Here is a 24,322-nt window from a genome sequence, read left to right as displayed (position 1 = left end):
GTGTAAAGCATCATGAATATTATGATCCTCTTAAACCGCAACCTACTTAAATAAATTGTAACTTTGTACTGAGGTAACTTTGTTGGAAACAAGTTACACGAGCATCAAGTTAGTATGTTTAAGGCGAATGTGTGCATGTGTGTGTGTGGTCGGCACAACAATTAGGCTAACGTCATTATGGTGTGAAGTCACGGAAACCGCATAATATTTTGTGAGGTGGGACAAAGTGGACTGTGTGATTCTTTTGTGACCGCTCGCTTTTGTCAACGGAGACATAGATTAATGCGGCACCAGAAGAAGTTCTGTAACAAAATGTGAACTGAACTATCATTTTCATAGCGAAGAAAATTCTTTAAACCGGATAGGTAATAAATTATGCGAACACTGTCACAACAAAGGTATTGTTTTAAAAACTAGCGCGCCGTAGTGGTCGTAAGTTTAATATTGTAAACAGCCAGTTAAAAGTTTCCGTGTTTTATGTATTAATATTACACCACTGAAAGTAGGTTATCGCGATTAACTATATTTATTGTCATTTGACCTAAAAAAAGTTCACAACAATCAGTGTAAAAAATATAGGTAATTACGTTTCCGTGAATATCACAGCGGAGTTGGGTAAAGGGGATTCGAAATTTATAGTATAGTCGGGCTGCCATTACACTAACGAGTCAAATGAGTAAGCAATTTACTGATGTATCTGCTTAATTGACTGCGATCGTTGTGTGCAGAACGCGCTTTTTCAGCTTTATCGATTTTCATAAACAAAACTATGAATTGAATTTTCTGTAGCAAGATTTAAACGCTTAGTTTTTATGGTGAGTAGTTTTATGCAAAGTGAAAGAAAAAATTAATCTTAAGCTTCAAATTGACGCCCGATGTTGTTATAAGAGCGTTTTATTCACTTAGCTGGGATTAAGTAAGTTCGAAGAGTTTTGCAGCTGCAAACTACTGCCAAAGCACTGCCAGAGGCCTATAAACGGGGTCTTGAATCCTCAAGATTTAACTCAAATATTTGCCAAGTAAATACCTTCTCGCTTTTATGAATAAAACATGGCGCTCGGATTAAAGGCGATAAAACTAGCGCCTGAAAAACGTAGGTATTGTTTGAAAATTAACTTTTGCGAGAGGATTGTGAAACAGTTTGGACATTGCATGAAATTGGATGGTCTAATTGGTCTTAAAACTGACTGGTGTTTTGATTGCATCTGTTCTATATTGCAGCCAGACGTAGGTCACAAACCCATTAGTTCAATAAAGGCAACACGGCTGGGCCATGTAGTCCGTGCTAGTTTCCTGGAAATTTTCGAACGGGACTCCCAATTGCGCGAACCTCCGATGAATTTCCGGCGGCCGGCTCCGTATTTCCTGGAAATGACGCAGCGCTCGTATGTACCGTAGTATGACCTTCGCGACCGGCTCCATATATTTCACCAATCTATCAAGTACTGTGAATGAATAGATTCTGTAAACGCGTAAATTCCAATCAGACTCCGAGCGAGTTTGATTGGAATGTCGAAATTAAAAGATATTCGTCATGGCCCGAAAATTTATTGGTTTTAGAAAGAACTTTTGAAAAACATGGAAACGTTTTGACTGAACCATTAGCCGTTTTAATAAGGTGTGAGCGCCTAGCTTGTTAAGAATAATAGATGGCATGAATATTTCTTCGTCTTCAGACCGCGGTGTACGGAAATCTGTACGGATTAGTTCTGTCAACTTGCAAACTGCGAGCTTTAGTTTTATGATACCCATCAATTTTAACTGAATATTTCTGCTTGTTAAGATTTTTTGTTTTAATATTTATGTCGGTGTTGTGTTATGTAATATGTCCAAGAAATTTATTATTACTTATGCAAAAAAATAAATGTTTTTAAATAATATTCGAAATAAATTAATATGTTAGGCCAGAAAACGCACTGATATATTTTTTATTTATGTAACTATGCATTATTATATTAAGTACTTTGATTTAGTATTTCAGTAAATATTATTGTTTCACTGAATATTCCCATAACAGAGATCCGACGCTAAAAAGTTATCAAATTGCTTAGGAAGCGCATTTTGAAGTGATAAATCACCAAAATGTTTGTAGTAAGCGAAAAATATTAAGACACGGTGTATTCAAAACGAAGTGAGTGAAGCGTTCAATATATATTTTACGAACTTGTTTGAATGTATTTACGATAGTTATAGCAATAAATTATTTGTTTTGAAAACTTTACCGTGGTTTGGCGCTGTAAACATGTCGACACGCCACATTTTATTCGCTCAATAAAACAGGTATCATCAATTTTTCCGCGTGAAAGCTAGTCGGCATTTAGATTATAAACATGTTGCACAACGAATTTATTTTCATATTTGTTGGTTCTGCTGAGTCTAAGACGGTTTCCAAACTTCGGGGAACGGCTTTTGTCCTGGTTTTGGACGTACCTGATTCTAGGGAACAATTATCGATAGCGCCTCAACTATTTAGTCATAAACGCCATAAGAGTTTTCCTCCCTTTTCGAACAAACTTTTGAATTAGTATATACCTTAAGTTGTGTCTACGTCTGTCATAATAACATTAAAATTAACAGGACTTTTGGAAGCTTGCTCGTTTCCCTGAATACTATCGATTTTCCTTTGTCTTCTACCCGGATAAAACAAACGAAATACTTCTGTAGGTTCGTTATACGTACTGCTCAGTCAGCCATTGAGTTTTTCTAGTGGCCGCCACTGGTAAGTCGGGTGGACTGTCACAGATTTTTATGGCACCTAGTTTTTGTGGCGAAATGACATTTGTAATTCCGAAGTTCGTTTATATCGATGTTTTTTTGGAAGCAAGTCGTAAATGTCCTAATACAACGAAAAGTTCCATTATCAAACTTGTAGATAAGAAGGTCTCCAGTATACATTACAGATATTACGCAGCACTGACCGGCTTCCTTCAACTTCGTCTTGAAGTAATTGCATTTATTTTGTGTGTTTAGTATTTATACTAAGGGAATGTTTGCGTTCATTCAATTTGCAGCGTGAAGCCCCTGAGCGGTAATCCCTGGCTTAGGCCTGTTGCGTCCTGCTTTTGATATTTCTCCGTATGACGTCCTCGACTCTCATCGAGTAGATTTTTTTTTAAATTTATGTAGTTTTATTTAGTTTTCATTATTCAGTCTATACATTTTACAGGTCACGTTCCCTGTAGAATTCTTTTCAAGGCAGTAAAACAGAAAATGCTCGATGTAGGTATAAATAAAATGCGGTATTTGTATACCTACCTAAATGTTCACATTCATAAATACTTACGCGATTTTTCTCGGTAACGCCGGGTTAATAGCGTCCCACGAAATGTACGATACATTTTCGTAATGAGTGCGTGTTGGTTTTGTTTCAGCCCCCTGCGACCCAGAAACCGAGAGGTGCACTTTAATATAGCTCGGAACTGAAGCGAATGCCGGATTTTCTATTCTCGGCCTTGTCTGTCAAGATTTATGTGTTGTGCCCCTTTTGGTTTTTGCAATATCCCGTGCGCGGTGCGCCAGTCACACAGACTCGGGCGTGTTTCGTCTCTCGTCCGTTTTATTTCGCTCAGTGCCTGAGGTGTTGAATGATAGTGTGAGTTGAAACAGATTTTTAGAAATGTTTAGACCGTAGCTGTTTATTCAGTTCTTCAAACTGTTGAATCCGTATTGTTTACCATATTCTGAAAGGGAGTAGGTGTACAGATCTCTACGTGCCTATAGAACTGTAAATCTGAAATCGGTTTAACTATTTGCAGGTAAGACATTTATTTGCATATTGTTAAACCTAGTTCTTGTCTCGTGTGACGGGTTTGGATTCAAGGTAATCTTACGGAAAGATATGCAAATATGAAAATCCTTGCGAAAGTAGGAGGCACTTTATTTAATGTCTAATTTATGCGTTCGGAAGAATTTGAACTGGCCCATAATTTGGGGTAAGACCTTCTTTTGTCTATTACTCTTTTTGGTTTGTTATAACAGTGGTTATTGTTAATTTTTCATTTACTGACTGTATACTGAAAAGGTAATTAATAAAGGCTTTAATTTTTTCGTAGTATGTCGGTACATCATAACATTAAACGATCAAACATGTCTGGAACAATTAACAGGTCTTAATAGAAAATAGAACTTAATAACTTCAAATACCCGTTATGTATGATTTCATAACGCATACGTTAATAAAAAAATAAATAAAACTGTATCTCCACTTAAACTTCTGCTCATCCCACTCACAACACCATTTGTGGCTCAGTTTATAAATATCTATCGATAAGAGCGTCTGCGAGTAAATAAAGGGCTCTTTAATGTCAAGTTCATTTATGGCTTAAGCTGTCTGCGGAGCATTTCCAATAAGTTAAAAGTAAAGTAAAGCGTTCGCTCGGAGCTCGCTTCCACTATTCCAGCCAAGGTAGCGGTCACGGTTACTAGGACGGGAAAACATATTTTCATAATATTTACAGGAGCATTCACATTCAGGATTCTCTTTTGGTTTTGTTGTTGGTGGGTTTTGTACGGTACGTTGAAGATTTTTAGGGTTTCTTATAGAGTTGTAGATGGTGGAAGAATAAAGAAATGGAGATCGTTTAAATGATTTTGTAAGTATTCTTATTATATCTGAGTTATTCATATCTGTTCTCATTGCTGAAAACATGACTTCGACTCATTTAATCCTTAAATACACCTTTTTAACCTACAACTACTACAAACAAATAACCATACACCTAGTACTATAAACCTAGCCAAAAAAAAACCGGATACTTTAAGCCACGTCTCGTCAGCCGCAACATACGGCCCTCATACAATAGAAAGGCATCTAAAAATTAAAAAGTATAACATAGTGACAATGCTTCACAAGCAAGTACTAATCAATTCGAAATACAAAAAAAATACTGACCAGCAATGCAAGTTTTCTGAGAGGATAAACTCCTTATTTTCTCGCCCTCATTTCAGTTATCCTTCTTATAAATGGCGCATGCTAAGACCGCGGAGGTTGTATCGTGTCATTTTTCAAACCTAATTCCGGTACATTGACGAGTATCCGAACGGAATAAGGATGATACAATTTATTGTAACAGCTATGAAATATTGCTTCGATTACTGTCTTATGTTTTAGAGGTAAGAGGGGATATCGGAAATCTGAAAAAAATTTAGTTTTCTGGATAGGAATGATATTTACGATTTATCATTTTGATTTGTATGACATAAAATCTAATGTTCAAAGAGTAGAATAAGAAAATGTACTTACAGAAATGAAAATAAGACCTTTAAGAATAAAATTCCAAATTTGTGGAAATTTTGTGTTTTATATTTGAAGGAGCTTTTTAAAAAAGTATTGCCTTAATTCTAAAAGGACTAGAGGCAAATTACTGTGACGAGAAGACGATCTTATCAAAGCCGGGAGCAATTTCTCGTAAACAGGGCACTGTAAAATTAAGCAATTCGAAACGTAGAAAAGACCCTACACGGGTTCAAGGAAAGTGAGTCGAAATTATTTTATCCTATACCTTGTATATAAGAATACACTTTTGCAAACATAACATTATCTAATATCTAGGCAACTTGTTTCGTCTCATTGAAAACGTACTTAACTTTTTATCAAGAGCGATTATAGCACAATAGGTAGGTTACCCGCTCGCGGAAACGGCGAACGTTCCGAAAATTAATGACTTTCCCCGATAAGTGGTAAGTAGGTGCCCGTTTAAAAAGACAAAACACTGTATTCCGTGACGTCGACGATTTAACGGCTTTTATTCTTAAGGCAAACTCGATAAATGGCTTTCTTGTGAAGTTATACCACTGGCAAACTTATGTATAATGAGTATTCGTCAAAAAGCAGACCGGAAGTCGCTGGCAGCTCCACAAAGGTCGACAGTTGGCATTGAAACGCAAATAGGAGAGATATTTAACGAAACCAGAGCCAAATGTGGTAATAAATTTTTGAATGAGCATTTCTGCTCTATATTTACATAGTTTGGTAAACTTTGTCGTCGTATAAATTGAAACTTCGTCTGGAAAAATAGCCGTCCAAGAAGTTCTTAGTTCTTCTTTAGTCACGTATCATAACAGCAGTAGGTAGCTTATAGTGAAAGATAAACTCCACAGACTTATTTTCTATCAGTTAAACGAAATTCCATTCACATAAACACAAATCCCGAAACAGCATAGTGGTATTTCAAAATGAGTCATTGCGAATGATGAGTCAGACCAAATATGAAATTGAATTTCGATGAAAGCATTTTTCATTCGATATTTAAATCTATTTTATGCAGATAAAATGGAAATAAGTTCTGATGGTTAACGAATTATAGTATCATTTCGGTCAATTTATGAACGCTGATTTAATTAAAATTTACTGAAATTGAAAGTGAAATGTTTCACACTTTATAACAAACATTATTGCTCTTATTAAATGTACACGTTTTTCGCATTGGGAAATAATATTGGTAAAACATCTCTTTCATAAAACATTATTGTACTATTTCGTTTTAAGAATGTCCCTGATCATTTCAAAACTTGCTATAACAGCGCGATGACAAAGACCGAATCTAATCGCAATCCTAGAAGACATGACGGAGCTCCGTCTGTCAGCATTCTATGAATATTCATTCGTACTTATAAAATACAGCGGAATTACAATATCTCACAAAAGATAGCCAGGCAAGCATAAAAGATCTTATTTGGGCGTGGAGCCTCTGGCCATAATCCACAGGGTACGGGATCTAGGCCGCACTCAAGGGGCGCATTATCACGGTATTATGCTGATGCGTGTCTCAGTTCTCAACGCCTTCGTGACGTCACATTTATGGTGGATTTATGCCAATAATCGTCTTTCTGAAGTGGCTTTTATTAAACCTCGCGACGGCTATCTAGTGTCCTTACACAATGTCAATACAACGTTGTACTTTTTCAGCGGGTTTCATTATTGCGTATGAATGAAATTATAATAATTATTAGTAAACAAAGGATGCGACATGAAAACAGAAACAAATTTATATTTAAATACGACGAATTTCTAAAAAGATCCTTTATTTTATTTGGGACACATTAATAGTACCACCTTAATAGAATTTTATTCTAAGCATTCGATATCATTGTATAGATATAAATCAGAACGTCCTTGTATTTGGTAATATTTTATAGACAATGGCGACAATTGCGACAATTGCGACCTTTAGCAACCTTTCCAATTCCATTAAAATAGTTACGTGAGCTGTAGGGATGAATTCAGCATTGTTTAAAAGGGCATCGCGTGGGTTTTAAACCTATAAAACGAGTTTACTTTATTCGTCCGTAACATTGCCGAAGAGTTCAGGTTTGAACTGCTAAAAACATAACTGCTGGCATCAATAAATGAAATACTGACTGAAATAATACAAGACCTAAACTTTATGGATTACAAACTTAAATGTTGAACAGGGTCAATTTTCTAAGATACAGAAAAGAAAAGATTTGCGAAAATTCCCCCTAAGCGGGACAAAAGGAATTATACAATAACTAAATCCTCTTAACCACGCAAACGAATTCGCGGGCAAAAGCTAGTCTTTTTATATTTTCCTTTAAGGTTAAGATCTTTTCAAAAGAGCGAAAGTTATGTCTGGCATCTCTATCAGAGAGTCACGCGTCGTTGCCTCCGTCGCACTTTAGTTCAGTGACTTGACACTTGGGAACGAGCACTGAGGTCGAAGCATAAGAGCATCTACTTAATAGGGCAATCACTTTTATGCTTCAAAACTCTAACAGTGTTGGAGAAAATCAATGAAAGAAAACAAAAAATAACGATCTTTTCCTTTCAACGTTTATTAAATATGAGTTTTAAAAGTCTCTAAAGTACCAAAAAAAAACTTAAAGCAACGACCGTCAACCATCTACATTCAATGACCTCATTAAATACTACAGACATTGGCCAGAAGAGGACCCGGCAATTAAAAAAAGAGTTTGTGGTCGCTTAACAACCTGATGGACCGCCCGCGACGTGGAAAAGGAAGGCTGTGGACGTTTGGAGCTGGGTGTGAACTGTGAAGAGCTTTGGAATGCGGTACGAAAGGCCGAAGATCGTGCTGCATGGAGAGCTCTGGCGGACAACGCAACACGAGAAGGAAGATAAAAGAAGTAAAGTACTTGTTAATAAAAAAAAACTCGCAAGAATTACGTCACCATCGAGAAAAAAATAGAATCTAAACAAGAATGAACGGAACTGAGATGTCAAACGCGATATAAAACTTTTCTCGGCCAACTTAGCGCGACGGAGTTAAAAATGTTGTAGGCAGGACCGTTATCCAATAAAGCTTTCACAACTTCCTTTTTACGATTCATCTGGGACCACACAGTTATATACCTTAATCGTAACTGCTGTTCTGTCACAAAAAATCTTCATAAATGTCCCATTGGGTCCTACGTTTCATATTTTTACGTAGAGGTCATTTTCACTACTATATTTTACTTCAGACAGACTTCTGCCAAACGTACACGTATACGCCTCTTCCAACTTAAATTTTTAATTTTTTTTAGTTTAACTGTGTTTCATTTATTTTAATATCTACATTCTTCATAATTTCACAGCACTTTAACCATTAACGAAGCTGTTGTAAAATCTGAGAGCCTTTTAAAAGCTACGAGCTTGTATACATTAATTTATGCACGAACCGAAGTGGTAAAACGCAAATTAACGCCAGGTTAAGTATTTTGTTCCAATTTTAAATTAATCATGTATTTCATTCGGATGAAACAAGGACTGACGACAGAATTTATATGTGAATATTACGAGACGACAAGTTTAACAATGTATGATCTTTTAAGGTATCCAAGACTTCCCGATCTTAGTTATTTTTCAGACCCACTCTCCCAGTCTGTATTCAGAAATTTATTGAATATCAATTGATTCTAAAATTTTCAATGCCATACTATTCAACGTTAAGTTGAATAACCAAAAACAGTATTCAAAATATTACTGCTCTCCATTGGCTTAACCTTGTTCCAAGATAAAAGAGAAGGTATTTTTCCAATTAAATCTTCCAACAAACCGTTAAGTACGGAATAAGGACTTTTATTCGGAGTTTTGTTTTCAAAGACGTCACTCGTATCTGTCATGTCAAAACTTGAAGATCCTTTGAATTTCCTCCCGACTGTAGAGCGTTTCTTTTCAACTGTTTATACTTGCCACAACAATAGTCGATTTGTTTAGTACAAAGAATTTGTACGCTGAGGAGCGAAGTAATTGAGTAATCATGCCATATTTATAATTTGTTAGACAGTTTCATCACAATTAAGCACACCATTAAGCTTGTATTAGAAAATAAGTAATGCTTCTGAAAACCGTCACGGTAGTTACTTCTTGTTCAGCGATTTGCTAATCGTATAATTCTGTTTCTTGATAATAATCTATCGGAATAGCTGCGTGTTCTATTAAAAGAGCCGTGTAAGTCAGAATAATAAATGAAATTCTAGTGAAAAATTGTACCATTAGAGTTGAAGGAAAGGAAATTTCTGATTTCGAACAAAAGAAAAGTATAAATATTTTAGAAGCAGTGTTAATTGAAGAGGAATTAATAGAAAAAGAATAAGTAAAATGTGCTTTAATCAACTAAAGGTACCAATTTGAATTAATAATCAGCTCAACGGACTTGGGAAAAAACGAAAAGGAAATTGCCTTTTATCTTTTGCCGCAAAAACGATGCATAAAAAAATGGTATTATAAAATTTCATAATATTTATCGTAAGTATACTTACGACATCGAATTAGTTTTTCATCATATGAGAAGTACAAAGTTTTTACACTATTTTGTATTTAAAAAAATTAATTTTGGAAAAAAATAAAAACCGACTTCAAGACTACACTAACAATATATACAATTGAACTAAAAAGTATAAAATAATATTTTAATTACAAGCCAAAGAACACTAAAGGAAAATCAACGAAATTATTGATACTTATGCATACTATTTACATTTTAAAATCAGTTATTTTGGAGTCGGTGCCAGCCAAAACAAAAACATAGATTAATGACACAAAAAGAAATTTCCTTTAGTGTTCTTTGGCTTGTAATTAAAATATTATTTTATACTTTTTAGTTCAATTGTATATATTGTTAGTGTAGTCTTGAAGTCGGTTTTTATTTTTTTCCAAAATTAATTTTATTTTTCACTTTTTAGTGGAAAGTTAGTGATTTTTAGTATTTGTAGGCCCCCGTGAAACTGCCCAAAATTCCCAGTGATATTTGTTCGAAAGCCTCCACCCAGTCTGTTACCATTTGAGAGTGATGTTAATTATGGAGGCCATTTTGAATAACCGAATATCTCATCAGAACAAACATCTAATTATGTTTATTTTAGTTTTAGTATTGCGTTTTTTTGTAAAACTTTGTAAGTGCCCTTGAACATGTTTTTTTTCGAAAACCTTTGTAGTGAGTACAGGCGTGATAATATGTTGTGTGATGGCGTAAACAATGCTTAGATATGCTATAGCAACAATTGCGGTTAATCTGCTGTTATTTATTGAAGAGTTCCCCCGATTTCTACAAGATCCCATCATCAGATATTGAAATGGTGATAATGGGACCACACGGGAAGCACAAGCTTTCAAATAAAAAAAGAATCATGAAAATCGGTTCACCCAATCGCAAGTTACGAGGTAACAAACATAAAAAAAAAAAAAAAACAGTCGAATTGAGCACCTCCTCCTTTTTTTGAAGTCGGTTAAAAAAGAGCCTGAACGGTCGCTTTCACTTTATCGACCCTAATAGGTAACTAAGATTTACAAGTTGTACTGTCGTAAATAACATAAACTTTTATAGTCTTTTTCTGAAGGCTCACGCATTTTCGACTACCCTTCTAATAAATCATTGGAGAGCATAACCGTATTTCCGCTTCCGATTACAGTTCAAAATAAATAGCAGTCAGAAGAAATACACGAACCAGCGTATTTCCCAGGTACACCTATTTCGAGACAAGTGAAGGACGAAATGAAAATAAAATTGCATTAAAAATGGCGTGATAAGAAATTTAACGACATCATTAATGTTTGATATCAGAAAACTCCATGAACAAAGGGGATAAAACTGATATTTCTGCGGGATGATTTTACGAGCGTCGCGTGTTAGTTTAGGGTAACAGTTAAAGTTACCGGTAGCTGCGTAATTGTTGCCGTAACCGTATTTTGTTGGAAATTACGTGTACACAGCGGGTACAGTTGGAACACTTAGGAGCATTGAATATTGCATTCGTTCCTAGAAGAAACATAAACGTGAACTGGAAATTTAAAGCCACGTTTTACAACTTACATTTCTGCTTGATGAAACTGCTGCATTTGTTTTAAAATGTATGGTCCAATATGCTTCAGAATATACGGCCAGAAGGCTGCACGTGAGAAATATTATCTCTGAAATTACTTTAGCAGCGTTTATTGCCTTAATACGATTTTTTTTTTAATTTTATAAAAATAGAATTAAATTTGAAAAAAACTAAACAGTTTGTTTAAGAAGGATTCTTGCTTTTGAGGGACGATTTAAAAATATTTCAGTGTTAATAGTACATTTATCGAGGAGGGTTATGTGAGCAATAAGAGCGTAGCAGTAATAAACTATTAATCCGAAATTAAAATTTCATAACTTAAATATTGTCATAGCCGGACGGAATCGCGCACTACAGCTAGTTCATAATAACATTTAGTTTTTGTTGATTTGCTTCATATCTATACATATAATAAAATTGTAGAAAAGTGAAAACTGTACATTGAATATTTAAAAAAAAGAATAATTGCAGGGTGGTCTACAAACGATTCCGATGCCGAAAATATGATTTTTAGAATTTTTGTCTGTTTGTCTGTTTGTCTGTTTGTCTGTATGTATGTCCGGAAAGATCTCGGAAAGTACTGGATAGATTTGTTTCAAATTTTCAGAGAATATCAAAAAGAGGTCCGGTCAACATACTTTTTACTTATTATCCCGCTTTTCGTTACAGGGGGTGAGCAGGAGCCTTTTATATCTATAAACAAATATCAAATTATCTCATAAACTACTGAATATATTTCGTTCAAATTTTGCATGAACCATGTCGTACACATGATACAACAAATATACAAAAACCATAACGCTACTATGCAGGGGGCATGAGCAGTAAAGTTTTAAATTTTTGAACTCACCCGTAACATCGTATAATACAATTATGAGGTGTATTTTCACCCCATTGAGTAGTAGGCAGCACGGTCATCAATTTACACAAAAAAAACATCACGCTATTTATCTTAAGACTTTTGGCAGAGCAATAATAGGATTTTTCGAAAATAAATCATTTTCACAAAATTAGTCATTTTATTCTCTTTCAAGTCTGATATAGGCCTACTGCGACTATTTCACAAGTAAAATAAAAGAAACATAAACTAATACGCTTTTTTATGCAATTGTTACCGTAATCGGTACATTCTTGAAAGAAAGGAACTTAAATTCTTTTTATTTTTATTGATGTACTAAAATTACTCAAGTTCAAATGTGGAATGCCGTAATATGATTTCGTATTTATTTACGATAGGAGTATATACCTATGTTTTTAGCTCGGTAATGTTGGCGATGCTACTTCAAGATCAAAACATTCGTAGTGACAATCAACCCAAAGTTGCATGTAGTTCACATTGATGTCATCTATAATTATGCATAACAAAAAAATACTGAACGACACAGTTAATTATTACCTTGGAACAGTATTTCGGATAAAAAAGCCCAGAAAACTTGCATAAAAACTGCATTATAGGTATGCAATGTGAAAGATCTATAAGACCAATGCTATCAATGAATAAACATTATGTATCTATTGATAGAATAATGTCTACTGATACCTGGGATTTTTCAATATTTTAACGATTTGATCGGTCTACATCCGCCATTATAGAGACCGCACACGTGGTCCTTCCAAAAATTCCTTTAACAATTTATTGCAATCTCTACTTATTAAACATTTTCTTCTTTCGTAGCCTGGTAAAAACAGGGGAAGGAACGAGACTGAATGAGTTTCTGAGATCCCTAAGCCGACGAGGATTAGGAACATATTTTTGGAAATTTCCCCAATAAGGCTAATAATAGCGTGTAGCTATCAGCACTTACATCCGTCATACAATGTCTGGAAAATTCATTTTGGCTGTCGGTATCGACAGCGTAAACCCATAACCAACCTCATGTAGTCTTTATTTAAGTTCCATTTATGGAGTAGGGATGACGGTAGGTATTTTACTTCAATGATCGTCAGGTAGGTTAACGAATAAAATACGTAATTTTTCTTTGTAAATTGGTACAGTAAATAGAAGTCTTGCACATGAAGTCACTTTTATGTTCATAATTTGCTTTGTCGTAATATCACAAATTACACATATCCTATACTTTAGATTTTTGTCATTGTCATTTTTAAAAAAAGGGGTGTCTGATTTTTTTTTATTATCACGCTATTCATTTATCACCAATTTAAAGGCAAATCATGACCAAAACACCAGGGGACCAAGATAACACGTTTACCACTTTTTTTTTGGAAATATTCCAAATATTTGTGAGGAAGATCAGGTTTAATATTAAGAGGACAATCAAACATAACGTGATTTAGGAAACCGTATATCTGGGTGCAATTTTGCAAAATCTTATATCTTATGACACTATGTAAAATCCACAGTTACCGAGCCCGACTCTCACTTCACCAGCTCCGTCCACAAAAATAATTTGACATCTTCTTTATATCTTCAGAAAACATCGTGTGTGAAAATAACAACTGTCTGGCTATCACTGTTCCTGAGAAACAGCCAGGTGACAGACAGACAAACGGACTCCGGGGCCTCAGTAATATGGTTCTGGTTAACCTTTTTGGTTACAGTACAATAATAATTATATGATACCTCATAATCACTGTCATAATCCGTCTAGCAATTTCAGGTGTAGGCCGGCCCAAGAACAGACGTGCTCGAAAATCCTTACCCACCCAATTAGTAAATGGAAAATTTCGAAAGCAAAACATTTTTAGCAGAAGTGCTAAGACTGAGTTACACCTTCTGTTATATTTTCCTACTTACAACCCCCCCCCTCCCCCATTTTTAAACGGCTCGATTTGTCAAACATGTCTAAACGAACACTCGCACATAATTGACGTTTCAATTGAAATAGTTCAATTCGTTCGGAAGCTATGATGTCACAGACAGACAGGCAGGCAGATGCCAAAGTTATAAACCCCTCTTTTAGGGATTAAATAAGAAAAAGTCATTAAAACAGCTGTGAAATATTTGACACCAGGATAGTATCGTAAACGATGAAATGTGTTTGATTCAAACATTTCATAGTATTTGGGCCGCACAAGATTCATTATAATTTAGAAATAAAAAAGCAATCTTAAATATAAAAAAAGTGTTTAATTTTTTATATTGCATTACATTTTTGTGATGATCGTTATTATTAAACTTCATAGTTTTTCACATCTTGAGAATCACGCAGACAAAGTCGCGGGCAACAGCTAGTAAATAATGTTTAGCAGGAGGGGAATTTCCTCTTTTTCCCTATACCCACCAAAAGAACGGACTAATAATGTCGCATCATATGTCACTGTAGGGCCGGGATAAATAGCCTATCTCATTCTGCACGTGTGACGTATTATGCACACTAGCGCAAATGTGTTTAATAACACTATTTAGTGAAGCGCCACGCTGTGGTCGGGACACATCGTAAACATTTATTTTAATACTGGTTTAGTATACTCCTGTCAGCGTTTATTGTCGCATCAGTTTCAGATTATTTTTATCTAAACGGGACAGGTTACGGAATATTCCCGTGAACTTTATCCCCTTTTTACAGGTTTTTTTCGATACTTTATATTTATGTGCCCTTTGATCTATTTCAAAGGATTGTTTTGTTTTTGTCACAATTTATTTTACAAAATATCCCAAGGTTTTATCAGATAACAAAGGTAGAAAACAAAGCAGAATAGAAAATAAGAGTTCTTAAAAATTTCGCCAAGATTACGTAATCTTTAAAATCTTCCTCACAAGCGCCCATTTTCAATTTACCTGCGGAATTCAATTTGATTGTACTTTAAAACTGTTCTCATCTCTATCAAGTCGTAAACAAGGTGAGATACGAGTGGGGGGAGCAGTCTTCGCGGCTCCCCGGCTGCGGATCAGCTGCGCCGCCCGACGACAAATTTCCTCCGAAATTGGTATGGACCCGGACTATCTTTAAGCCGACGGCGATATTATCTAATGTATTGAGGATGGGAGTTTGTGCCGTATTATTTTACTACCGGCGCACCTTTACTCAAATATTTTTCTCGATCAGGTTCATGTTCGATAACGTTTTAGGTTGCTAAGACGTATATTAGAAAATGGATGTCGATACATGATCAACTTCATAAAAATACAAGTACCCACTTAATTTGATTAGGATTAGTTACTTATGACGACTTTCTTAGTTGATTATTACGACTCGTTTCTGCAAATGTCTGTGAGCCAATTCGGTAAACAATAGCGAGCAAGAACAGCATTAGGACTGCTATCCATTAGCTTAGAAGTATGGGAGTGTCCGGCGAAGGTCGCAGTCGACACCTGTTATTTATTAGATTTGTTTCGATGCCGGATAATCTCGTTACTGCTGACCCACTGCGCTCGCCCTTGACAAAATCAATGAACGAACAAAATTTCTCGGTTTGTGAAAAATGTTTGGGAAGAGTCATTACAAATTTGATGGCGCTCCTAATGGTAAGTAATTACATGGCCGTTCATCTGTAACGCTTCAGGGGCTCTGATATTATGTCATTCCAGTAACATTTTATAACTCAGCTCGAGGGGAATTAAATACTTTAACTTTGTAAAGAGCAATCTCAGTATGCGCCCTTACATTTTATTTAGTACCAGATTTGATTAGATAGGATTTATGAAAATCTAATTGGAGGACAAAATTAATCGTGGTACCTAATAACCCTGATAGCAAGTGACACCTAAAACAAATCACTGAGGAATTTAACATTTAATATGAGAAGGGTAGATTGAATTACAATGGCTTTCATGATTGATGACTTTCGCGATATCAATTTGAATTGAAAACAATATCCAGTGTTTGGGTTTTAGAGGAAATTAGAATGGTCAGTGTAGATTTGCTGAGCCATTATTCAGAGGCGATATTGCTGTATGTTTGTAGTTCGCGGCGAAGTAAGGCTATGCGGTTAAGTGGTCTCTACCCTCGTCTTTAACACCATTAGAACGATTTTAACAAACGAGGCGCCAAACAATTTCCCTAGGGTGTTAAACAGTGTATTTTTACTGGTCATTATTAATGGCTTAGAGTCGTTCTAAGTATACAGTTATTTAAACTTTGTTGTTTAATTGATTAGTCGTAAAAAATATCTAATACGTAATGGTTTTAAAGCAAAATACGTTTAAGTAACATCGGTTAGAAATACCAAAAAAAGGCCAGATTGTGGTAAAACAGTTGTACTTTATTTTCTCTAAATAACACCATAAAAGATATGGGCCATTCCGGTCAGGTCCAGGTGGCCTCACCATGGGACGCAAAGTTTTACCTTCTACTTTGATAGGTCACGGCATTGATCGGAGTTCCCGTGGCCAGAGGGTCTGGCCGGCTATTGTTTGCAGCTTTTGTTGGTATGCTGGATCCGGTAATAACGTTCAAGCATTAAAATTCGGGTCAGGTTGTTGACACAAATTTATGAGGGCTATTAGAAAGGGTAGCCTTGATTTTCCTCTACACGTTTAATATAGAGATTTGATAATAAGTTTGTGTTGTTGTGTAATCATATGGGGTGGGACCTATTCAGCGGTTTTGAGAGAATCTAATTAGCTGGAAACGGATTCTCTTCCCTGCTCCTTGGCTCAGTGCGATTTAACAAAATTATGTAATTTCCCATTTGGGTAGCTAAAAAACTTGATACATATTAATGAAATAAATCGTAGCGTTCGAATAGATTCGTTATTCAGCAATGATTCCCTCGTCCCCGTTAGGAGCGACAAAAGGGGCGCCAGAGCGAAATATAGTAGTAAAACTTTAAATTAAAGAGCCAATTTCGAGCGGACATAAATCCACTTTTTGTCGCAGCTTGATTTCAATTCCGTAACTTATACGAACAGTTCGTATTCTAAGCGTTTAGCTGTGCATATCTTTTAGGTCGGAAATAATATATGGCAGCCCCTTAAATACACAATAGAGATATCGGAGAGATTTATAGGTCACGCAAGCCTTGATTAAAACCCCTCTGAATGGTTACATGCGAGGGTGGATTTAATCCCACCGCTTTCCGTTTGTATATTTTACGTTATTAAATTAATATTTGTAATTATAATTTCCCGCAGATTTCTGAAGCTCTTGGGATTTTCACGTGATATTTAAGACATATTTACAAAAGCAATTAATACAGTTTAGTAGCGTTTATCCAACGCATTGTTTATCGCACATAGCTAAGTAATTTGACGCCTCAAGTTTAGTTGTGGTGTTGGCTTAGCTTAAACACATTAGCAACTTTAATGTATACCTAACTTCAAGTTTATTGTTGGAGTGGAGTGACGTCATTATTAAAGGACTTAGCTTTAATTAAATAGCTTAGAAACTATTTTGGCGAAATGGCACAGGCGATAGCGAACTATCCCAAAGTTATTCAATTTTCAGGAAAATTTATGTGCCCTCTCTTTCAAAGTTAATAAGACCGGAGAACGAATCCATTAAAATTGTATAATAGCTTTACTGTGGGTAATATTACTTTTGTTCATAATTTGTAGAATATCGGGACCTACCTTTGGCAGTTATAACTAAGGTGACAATGATTAACGATGGAGGTACATTAGTTTTTGTATGTTTGTTTTCTGACCTGCAGCCCTGGCCTCCTTGCAGGCGAGCACCATGCTGTGTCGCACGTCGGGGTTGTCGTCGGCAATGGTCTCGCCCACGGCCACGAAGCGCTCGACGGCGCAGCACACGGCGGCGCCCACCCGCTGCACGGCCGCGCCGCCGGCCGCCGCCTCGCCGCGCGATGCCACCAGACTGCTGATCTGTGACAATTGCCCGTCATCAACTACCATCATATTACTATATAATCATTTATATGATACCTACTTTCTTCGGTCTTTTTTTATTCGTTGTTGAATTAAAGCTTACGGTGAAGTACGGTGTTCCAAATTTTCAATTCGCAATACATTTCACCAGTCTATCCGTCTAAGATGTGGTAGTAAGCGATGGGTTCAGCCATATTATGCTGACAACTAATATTGCTATCGAATATTTATAATTAAGTATCTGAATAAGATGATTATGCTAAACGTAAATCAATTTTTAAACATACGGAAAATAAACAGGCTTCCCTGTGACATGTCCATTTTAAAGAGCAACGATTTGAGTAAATATGTATTTTTCTAATCAGTTAAAAAGTAAGACGCTCTTAGTAAAATAGCAGCTACAATCAGTTGCAAAAGCCTAGGAGTAAGATGTTGGGCTTTAAACGGCGAAGTTCTTATACAAGAGCAGCATTCAGATAGTTAGTTCTGCGTGGTCTCGTGAAACGCGTAACGCATATTACGTAACGGAAGTAAATCATTTTCAGGCCACGAGTTCGCGACGAAATCCTTCGGTAATTAGCACTGCCAGTCAAGTCTAAAATTATTAAATATAAATTACTTAATACACTTACACATGACATGAAAAATATAACAAGTTTAGTTCTTATACTTTACTACCTACGTGCTACTTATAAAATACTTTGTAACCACCGAAAATTATGTGTGAACTATGTAACGAATATAACATTATTATAAGTTAAGCACTCTATTACTGTTAATTATATTTGGTTCCTTCATTTTCGTTCATAAGTCTTCCAAATGATATCGGTATTGGCATCGCTCGAAGCCACGAAAACTACGCCGAGAAAGTTGAACGGGCGGGCGTGATATTTTGTTTAGAAACGGGAACAATTAATTGTGTTGCATGTTTTTGTGGGTTTGTTATTACAATATTTCTCTTGTGTACTATTTAGTACAAACGTGCCTTTTAGCAGCGTAACGAGAATTATATGATACTAGCTGTTGCCCGCGACGAAGTTATGATTTATACCTGCCCTGTTTTTTTTTTCACATTTTCCATTGTATCTTCGCTCTTATTAGTCGCAGCGTGATGGTATATAGCCTAAAGCCTTCCTCGATGAATGGTCTATTCAACACAAATAATTTTTCCATTTGGACCAGTAGTTCCTGAGATTAGCGCGTTCAAACAAACAAACTCTTCAGCTTTATATATTAGTATAGATTATTGGATGTGTTGTTACGGGACAAAAATCGGAATGTAAATAAATTATTGTCGTGACCATTATTTTGTGTTATTTTCATTTCCCAAAATTTTTCGCTGCTCCCAAAATGAACGGTCTATGTAAATGTTATTTCTTTGTGTTTATAGTAATTGGTTGTGTAACACGATTTATTAATTAAAATTTGATAATTTTTTAAGCAGACATCCTTGTTTATTAAAGTTTTAAAACGTTCTAGCGCAGTCAACCCGGGCCCCTAAATAATATTGTAATAATACAATATCTTGTTCTCTACATTTTCAGCTCCAAGACTTTTGTTTTACATGTTCCGATAACAAAACAACACACAAGCCATCATACGTCGGTAAACAACATTGTCATTTATGACAGCCATCTCATAATTTAATAACCTAGTAGGCCGAGTACCACATTTCGATGTTTTGTGAGCTCGAACAAACCGTAATGAGGGGAAAACCGAACTGAAAGTCTGATACATATTGTATCAGGAAAAGTTACAACGCAACTTCTTGATTTGCCACGCATCGCCGACCACAGTTCAGGAAAGCTCTTATGGTATATTAATAATATATATCTGTTATAGGACTAAGTATGTTTTTATCGTAAAATGTGTTTTTAGCCTCGTAGTGCATTTTGCAGTAAACAAAAAATGACTACAATAAACGACTATTTCTTTTAATTTTGCAATTTAACACTGCAAATCAATAAGTTTTTAATCATTGCGGGAGTATAAAAAAGTAAAAATACAAGTAAATAATTTAAATGATATTTCAAATATAGAACTGGATCAATTACTGACCACTCTTCAGTAAAATCCTGTCAGAAAATATCAAGCAGTTTAATAGACGGGAAACAATTTTCCCCTTACATAACTTGTGGTCATCTGCAAACAATGTGTGGGTACTTTACTAACTTCATCGTTCTTCTTATTTTCGGTTTTATTGTATTAGCAAACCTTTTTGTAAGAAACCTTTCCCATATACCGAAGAATTCAAAATAAACTTCCTTGAAGTTTTCGAATGTCTATCTATCTCTATTTTATACTTCAAAATGACAGAGATAAGACTTAAGGTTTAGAGCTGAGTATAAGGCCATGAGGCTTATATAAACTGTACCTACTTTTATTACAAGTCACCCTTCGGCGGCTGAATAGGGCGAAAGTGTTATCACAGGTTAAATGTAATATTCAGGTGTTTGCTATCTTACATAACAGCCTAGATAAGGAAAATTCATAAAAATGGAACTTTATCACATATTGCTTTTATACTGCAATAAAAGTATATTTTTAACCAAATGTGTAATAATTTTTTTGGAGAGTTTAGATCACTATTTTAGATTAATACAGAGAAAAGATTCTCATTGATATTTTTTAAGATTATTTTAATTTACTTAGTTTAAAAATAAATTATGAAAAAAAAAATAGAGAAACAATATGAAATAAAAGATTATCATCTGTTTTAAATCGTTTTAGAATCAGAATCCTGGGTCCTGAAGTCATACATACCATTTTCGTGGGTCGGGCCGATTATCTCTCATTCAAAAGTTTGATCTTGAGCTGTCATTATTTAAAGCATTTCATTGCATAATATTTCCATAATATACCTGAGTATGCAAAGAAGATTCCGTACTAGTGATGCAGAGTTGTGCAGCTAAGTCTTCGTCTACGAGTTGACTAAGTACAAGTTACGTCAAACAAGTACAATGTCAAAGTTAGTTCGCTCGTTACGTAAGCAACTGAAAACTTAATTTAAATCAATGTGTACCCGTTGCGGATCACGGATGTCACCCCCCAAGGTTAATCGGATCAGACTCGAACGGATTTAAAATTTATCTAAGAATGCCGACAAAGACGCTTCTACTATACCTGCCAACTAGTTACAAAATTTTATTCGGTATTCAGATTTGTAATAATTAATCCGCAGACATAAGTCATAAATTAAGTCCACAATAATTAAAAGTCTGAGCCACTTTCAGATTCAATTAAAAGTTTTATGCACAAGTTTGTTCAACTTTTTATTTATTAATTACCGACCGTAAACCAGGTTTATATTATATCATTAACCTCTCCCTAAAGTCAACTCATTTTTTTAGTATGTTTTGTTGAGTGATAAAAAAAATGTTTATTAAAAAAATAAACAATGCAAATTCGTGCAAGTCTCATGACATAAGTCAACATCAATTTAATTTTATTTCTATGATTCCTCCAAAATAAGCGGGACGTCTATCTTATATTTTTTGGAAGATGATCTGAACGTCGTTGTCCGGGACGCGGGGCGAGACCGCGCGGCGCGAGCTCCGATCAAGGTCGTTCTTGCACGCGAGCTTCTTCGTAACTTCGCGTCCATACTACTTGTTGCGCTCCACACATCTGCATCGCTACGAGCAGAGCTGGTCGTGCGGGAGCCTACTGAGCGCGCGTGGTGTTTACGCGCGCTAAGCTGTCACCACGTACCTGAGGCTCTCGGCGCGCGTATTCATCGTCATCGGAGAGAGCGTCCATGTCTTGGTGCGCGTGGCGCGCGGGCGGTGGGCGCGCGCTCGACGGCGCGCAGTCCGCGGGCGCGCGCACGTGCTCCGTGGCGCTGGCGTGTCGCTGCGGCACCGCGCCGCTCCGCCCGCGTTCGCCGCGGCACTGACGGACCCGGCGCGCATCGATCGCGCCTACCCGCCCGCCCCACGGCGCACCACCCTCTACGAGTCCACGTGGCCGCCCGCCTCGCGTGCTTACTATGCCCCCACAAACTTTTGGCGCGCTTCAACTTAGACTCGAGTTTTTTTTTTTATCTTTTAAGACTAGCAATGTAGACGTCAAAAATATTTAAAAGTTATGTTGACAAGCATCAGACAGTTTTGAACTGGTTCCAAAACCATTTCATTCAAAAGCATAATATCGCGTTGTTGTCAATGCTTTGCCGCGGTTGCGCGGGCCGAGGCGCAACAGATTGTCGCCGTGGGCGGGAAATTCTAATCGCGAACAACGAACTGACGCCGCTTTCGAAATTACAGCTACTACGAAAATAAAAGTACGGTTTTAGTCGCGTAGGAACATAAAAGCGAAATTATCGTCGGTTTTCCGTCGACGTCAGAGAGGCGCCGTCGACGCAATCCGTTCGGTCAGCGGTGAACGTCACGAGCTTGTCGCGCGTCGGCTGCGGGTCGGTCCAGGCCCAGGCGGCCATGGCCAGAAGCCGGCATGCTTTGGGTTGTTTGGCGTACCTGCTTTATGAGGGGGAGCAGGGTTCTCTCGATGGAGCGCGTTTTTATCTGTGAGAAGTCAACGTCAGGCAGGCCGGCGGCCGCCATGGCTGGCGCGGGCGCGACTGCGCGTGTGCGCGCGCACGCAGCGTCGCCGCCGCCATTGGCGGAGCGCGCCCGTCACGTGGCCCCCCCACCAGCGCCCGCCGTAAACACGGGATTGCGTGTTTAGTTTTAACACATACTCTTGCGAGCTTTCAAAACTACAGCTTTACGTGCTATACTTTGTTTTGATTTGGAGCGTCAATTATATGTAAACGTCCACACGTAAACTGTGCACGTGCGCTATTCACCAACGATTTTAATCGTAATCGGTCCGACGAAAACATCGGACGTTGCGTTTTCTTTTGTTTCGGGATACAAGGAGTAAATAAAAAAGATTACTGTTGCACAAACTTTATTTTTATATCTTTGACCACCTCAATACACACTAATAACTTATCAATAATCATTGGCACATTATCACAAAGGTTGTCAATGATTTATAATTTTATATACGTTATATATCTAAAGATTTACTCTTTTTAACTGTGATGGCAATAATGAGTAATTTTTACAATATTACTATTCCGGTGAGATCCTACTTTCGATATACATATTGTAAACACAAGTAGATTATGTAATAATACTGATAAATATTACAAGATAAGTACGGTTAGAATAATAATAGCATACATTTCTATTCAATTAAAGTAGCGAAGTCACAGTAGGATTGCTTATTAACTAAAATTTATGTGTTAGACTTTGGTAATTGCATAAATTGGGAACATTTCGAGAGCACTTCAAATTATTATAGAAATTGTTTCAGTGGTTTTCTGCACTGGGTTTACTACATTGTGGCTCAACTCTTATTAACTTCAGCGTTAAATTGCTCTAAAATAAACAGTTGAAAGACACTTTTGGGATATTGTCATTTTTTATACAAAATGCTCGGAGGAAGAAACCTAAACTCGTGGCAGAGGTATTTCCAATTTACATAAACCTCTTTTAAATAGAGTACACAATGTTTCTAATACTCTTCGTGAATAATATTGAATTTTAGGTTTATAGGCTATAAAATAATAAGTGCTCTTAAATATTAGTCATTTATGGCTGCGAGTGAGGCAAGCGCAATCAATATCGGTTAAACATTTTACAATATATTGTTACAATGTTATTACAGATAAATAGATCGAAAATAGACTAAGGGTACAAGTCTGAGAGACCACTAACATGGGTTATAGTTTCATTATAAATGGCTAATTAATAATAGTATAATATTTAATCAAACGTTAGCACACGCACACATTAACCATGTGCTATAATTATGTTTCAACAGTGAGGGAAAACTGTTGACTGCAGTTATGGCAGCCAAACTATCTAGGAAGTTGGGAACGTGTTATCGCTTAGAGGTAGAGGAACTCGCAGCTAACTTGCAAACTTGCCAGTTACTAGCTTATCAATTGTAGAAGACCCCCATACTGATTTGTGGTCGGCGTTTGCACAATGCTTGCTTAGAGCTAGTACTGTCTTGGGAACTGTCAGACATCCAAGGACTTTGTCCTGACGAATTTCTGACTTTCCTTTTTCTTAAACTTTCTGTTGGACCGAGGGTTGGCCTCAACAGCTGTTTGAATCTAAACGGTCCCTCGGTATAGTCATCATCCGAGCTAAATATGGGCGTTGCGAGTATTTCTGGCGAGTTCCGAAGTATCTTCCTCAAGTCTGACTCGGGGTCATAGGTGGGATTATAAACTGGCCGCGGCGGTGGTTCTGATTTTTGAGATTTTCGCACCAGCTCGTTGATTTTATTGCT

The 24,322-nt window shown here is 36.5% G+C and overlaps 2 protein-coding genes across 7 annotated transcripts in view; both read right to left on the bottom strand.

The window, feature by feature from the left end:
* The window catches only part of LOC113496463 (alpha-catulin), a 67,788-nt gene extending 45,213 nt beyond the window's left edge, over positions 1–22,575 (bottom strand). For all 5 annotated transcript variants that reach the window (XM_026875696.1, XM_026875697.1, XM_026875693.1 and 2 more), the window contains exons 1-2: positions 22,489–22,575; positions 17,830–18,010 (exon numbers count right to left, since the gene is read on the bottom strand). In XM_026875696.1, coding sequence (XP_026731497.1) covers positions 17,830–18,010; positions 22,489–22,575 — 268 coding nt within the window. The remainder of the gene's footprint in view (positions 1–17,829; positions 18,011–22,488) is intronic.
* A 332-nt stretch (positions 22,576–22,907) lies between these two features.
* LOC113496398 (myosin-IIIb-like) overlaps positions 22,908–24,322 on the bottom strand; it is a 35,565-nt gene continuing 34,150 nt past the window's right edge. For both annotated transcript variants that reach the window (XM_026875587.1, XM_026875586.1), the window contains exon 21: positions 22,908–24,320. In XM_026875587.1, coding sequence (XP_026731388.1) covers positions 23,966–24,320 — 355 coding nt within the window. In that variant the 3' untranslated portion in view covers positions 22,908–23,965. The remainder of the gene's footprint in view (positions 24,321–24,322) is intronic.

This window comes from Trichoplusia ni, chromosome 8 (assembly GCF_003590095.1).
Source record: "Trichoplusia ni isolate ovarian cell line Hi5 chromosome 8, tn1, whole genome shotgun sequence".
NCBI lineage: Eukaryota > Metazoa > Arthropoda > Insecta > Lepidoptera > Noctuidae > Trichoplusia > Trichoplusia ni.
Note: the sequence above shows the minus strand (reverse complement) of the source record. Positions and strands in the feature narration are given on the sequence as shown.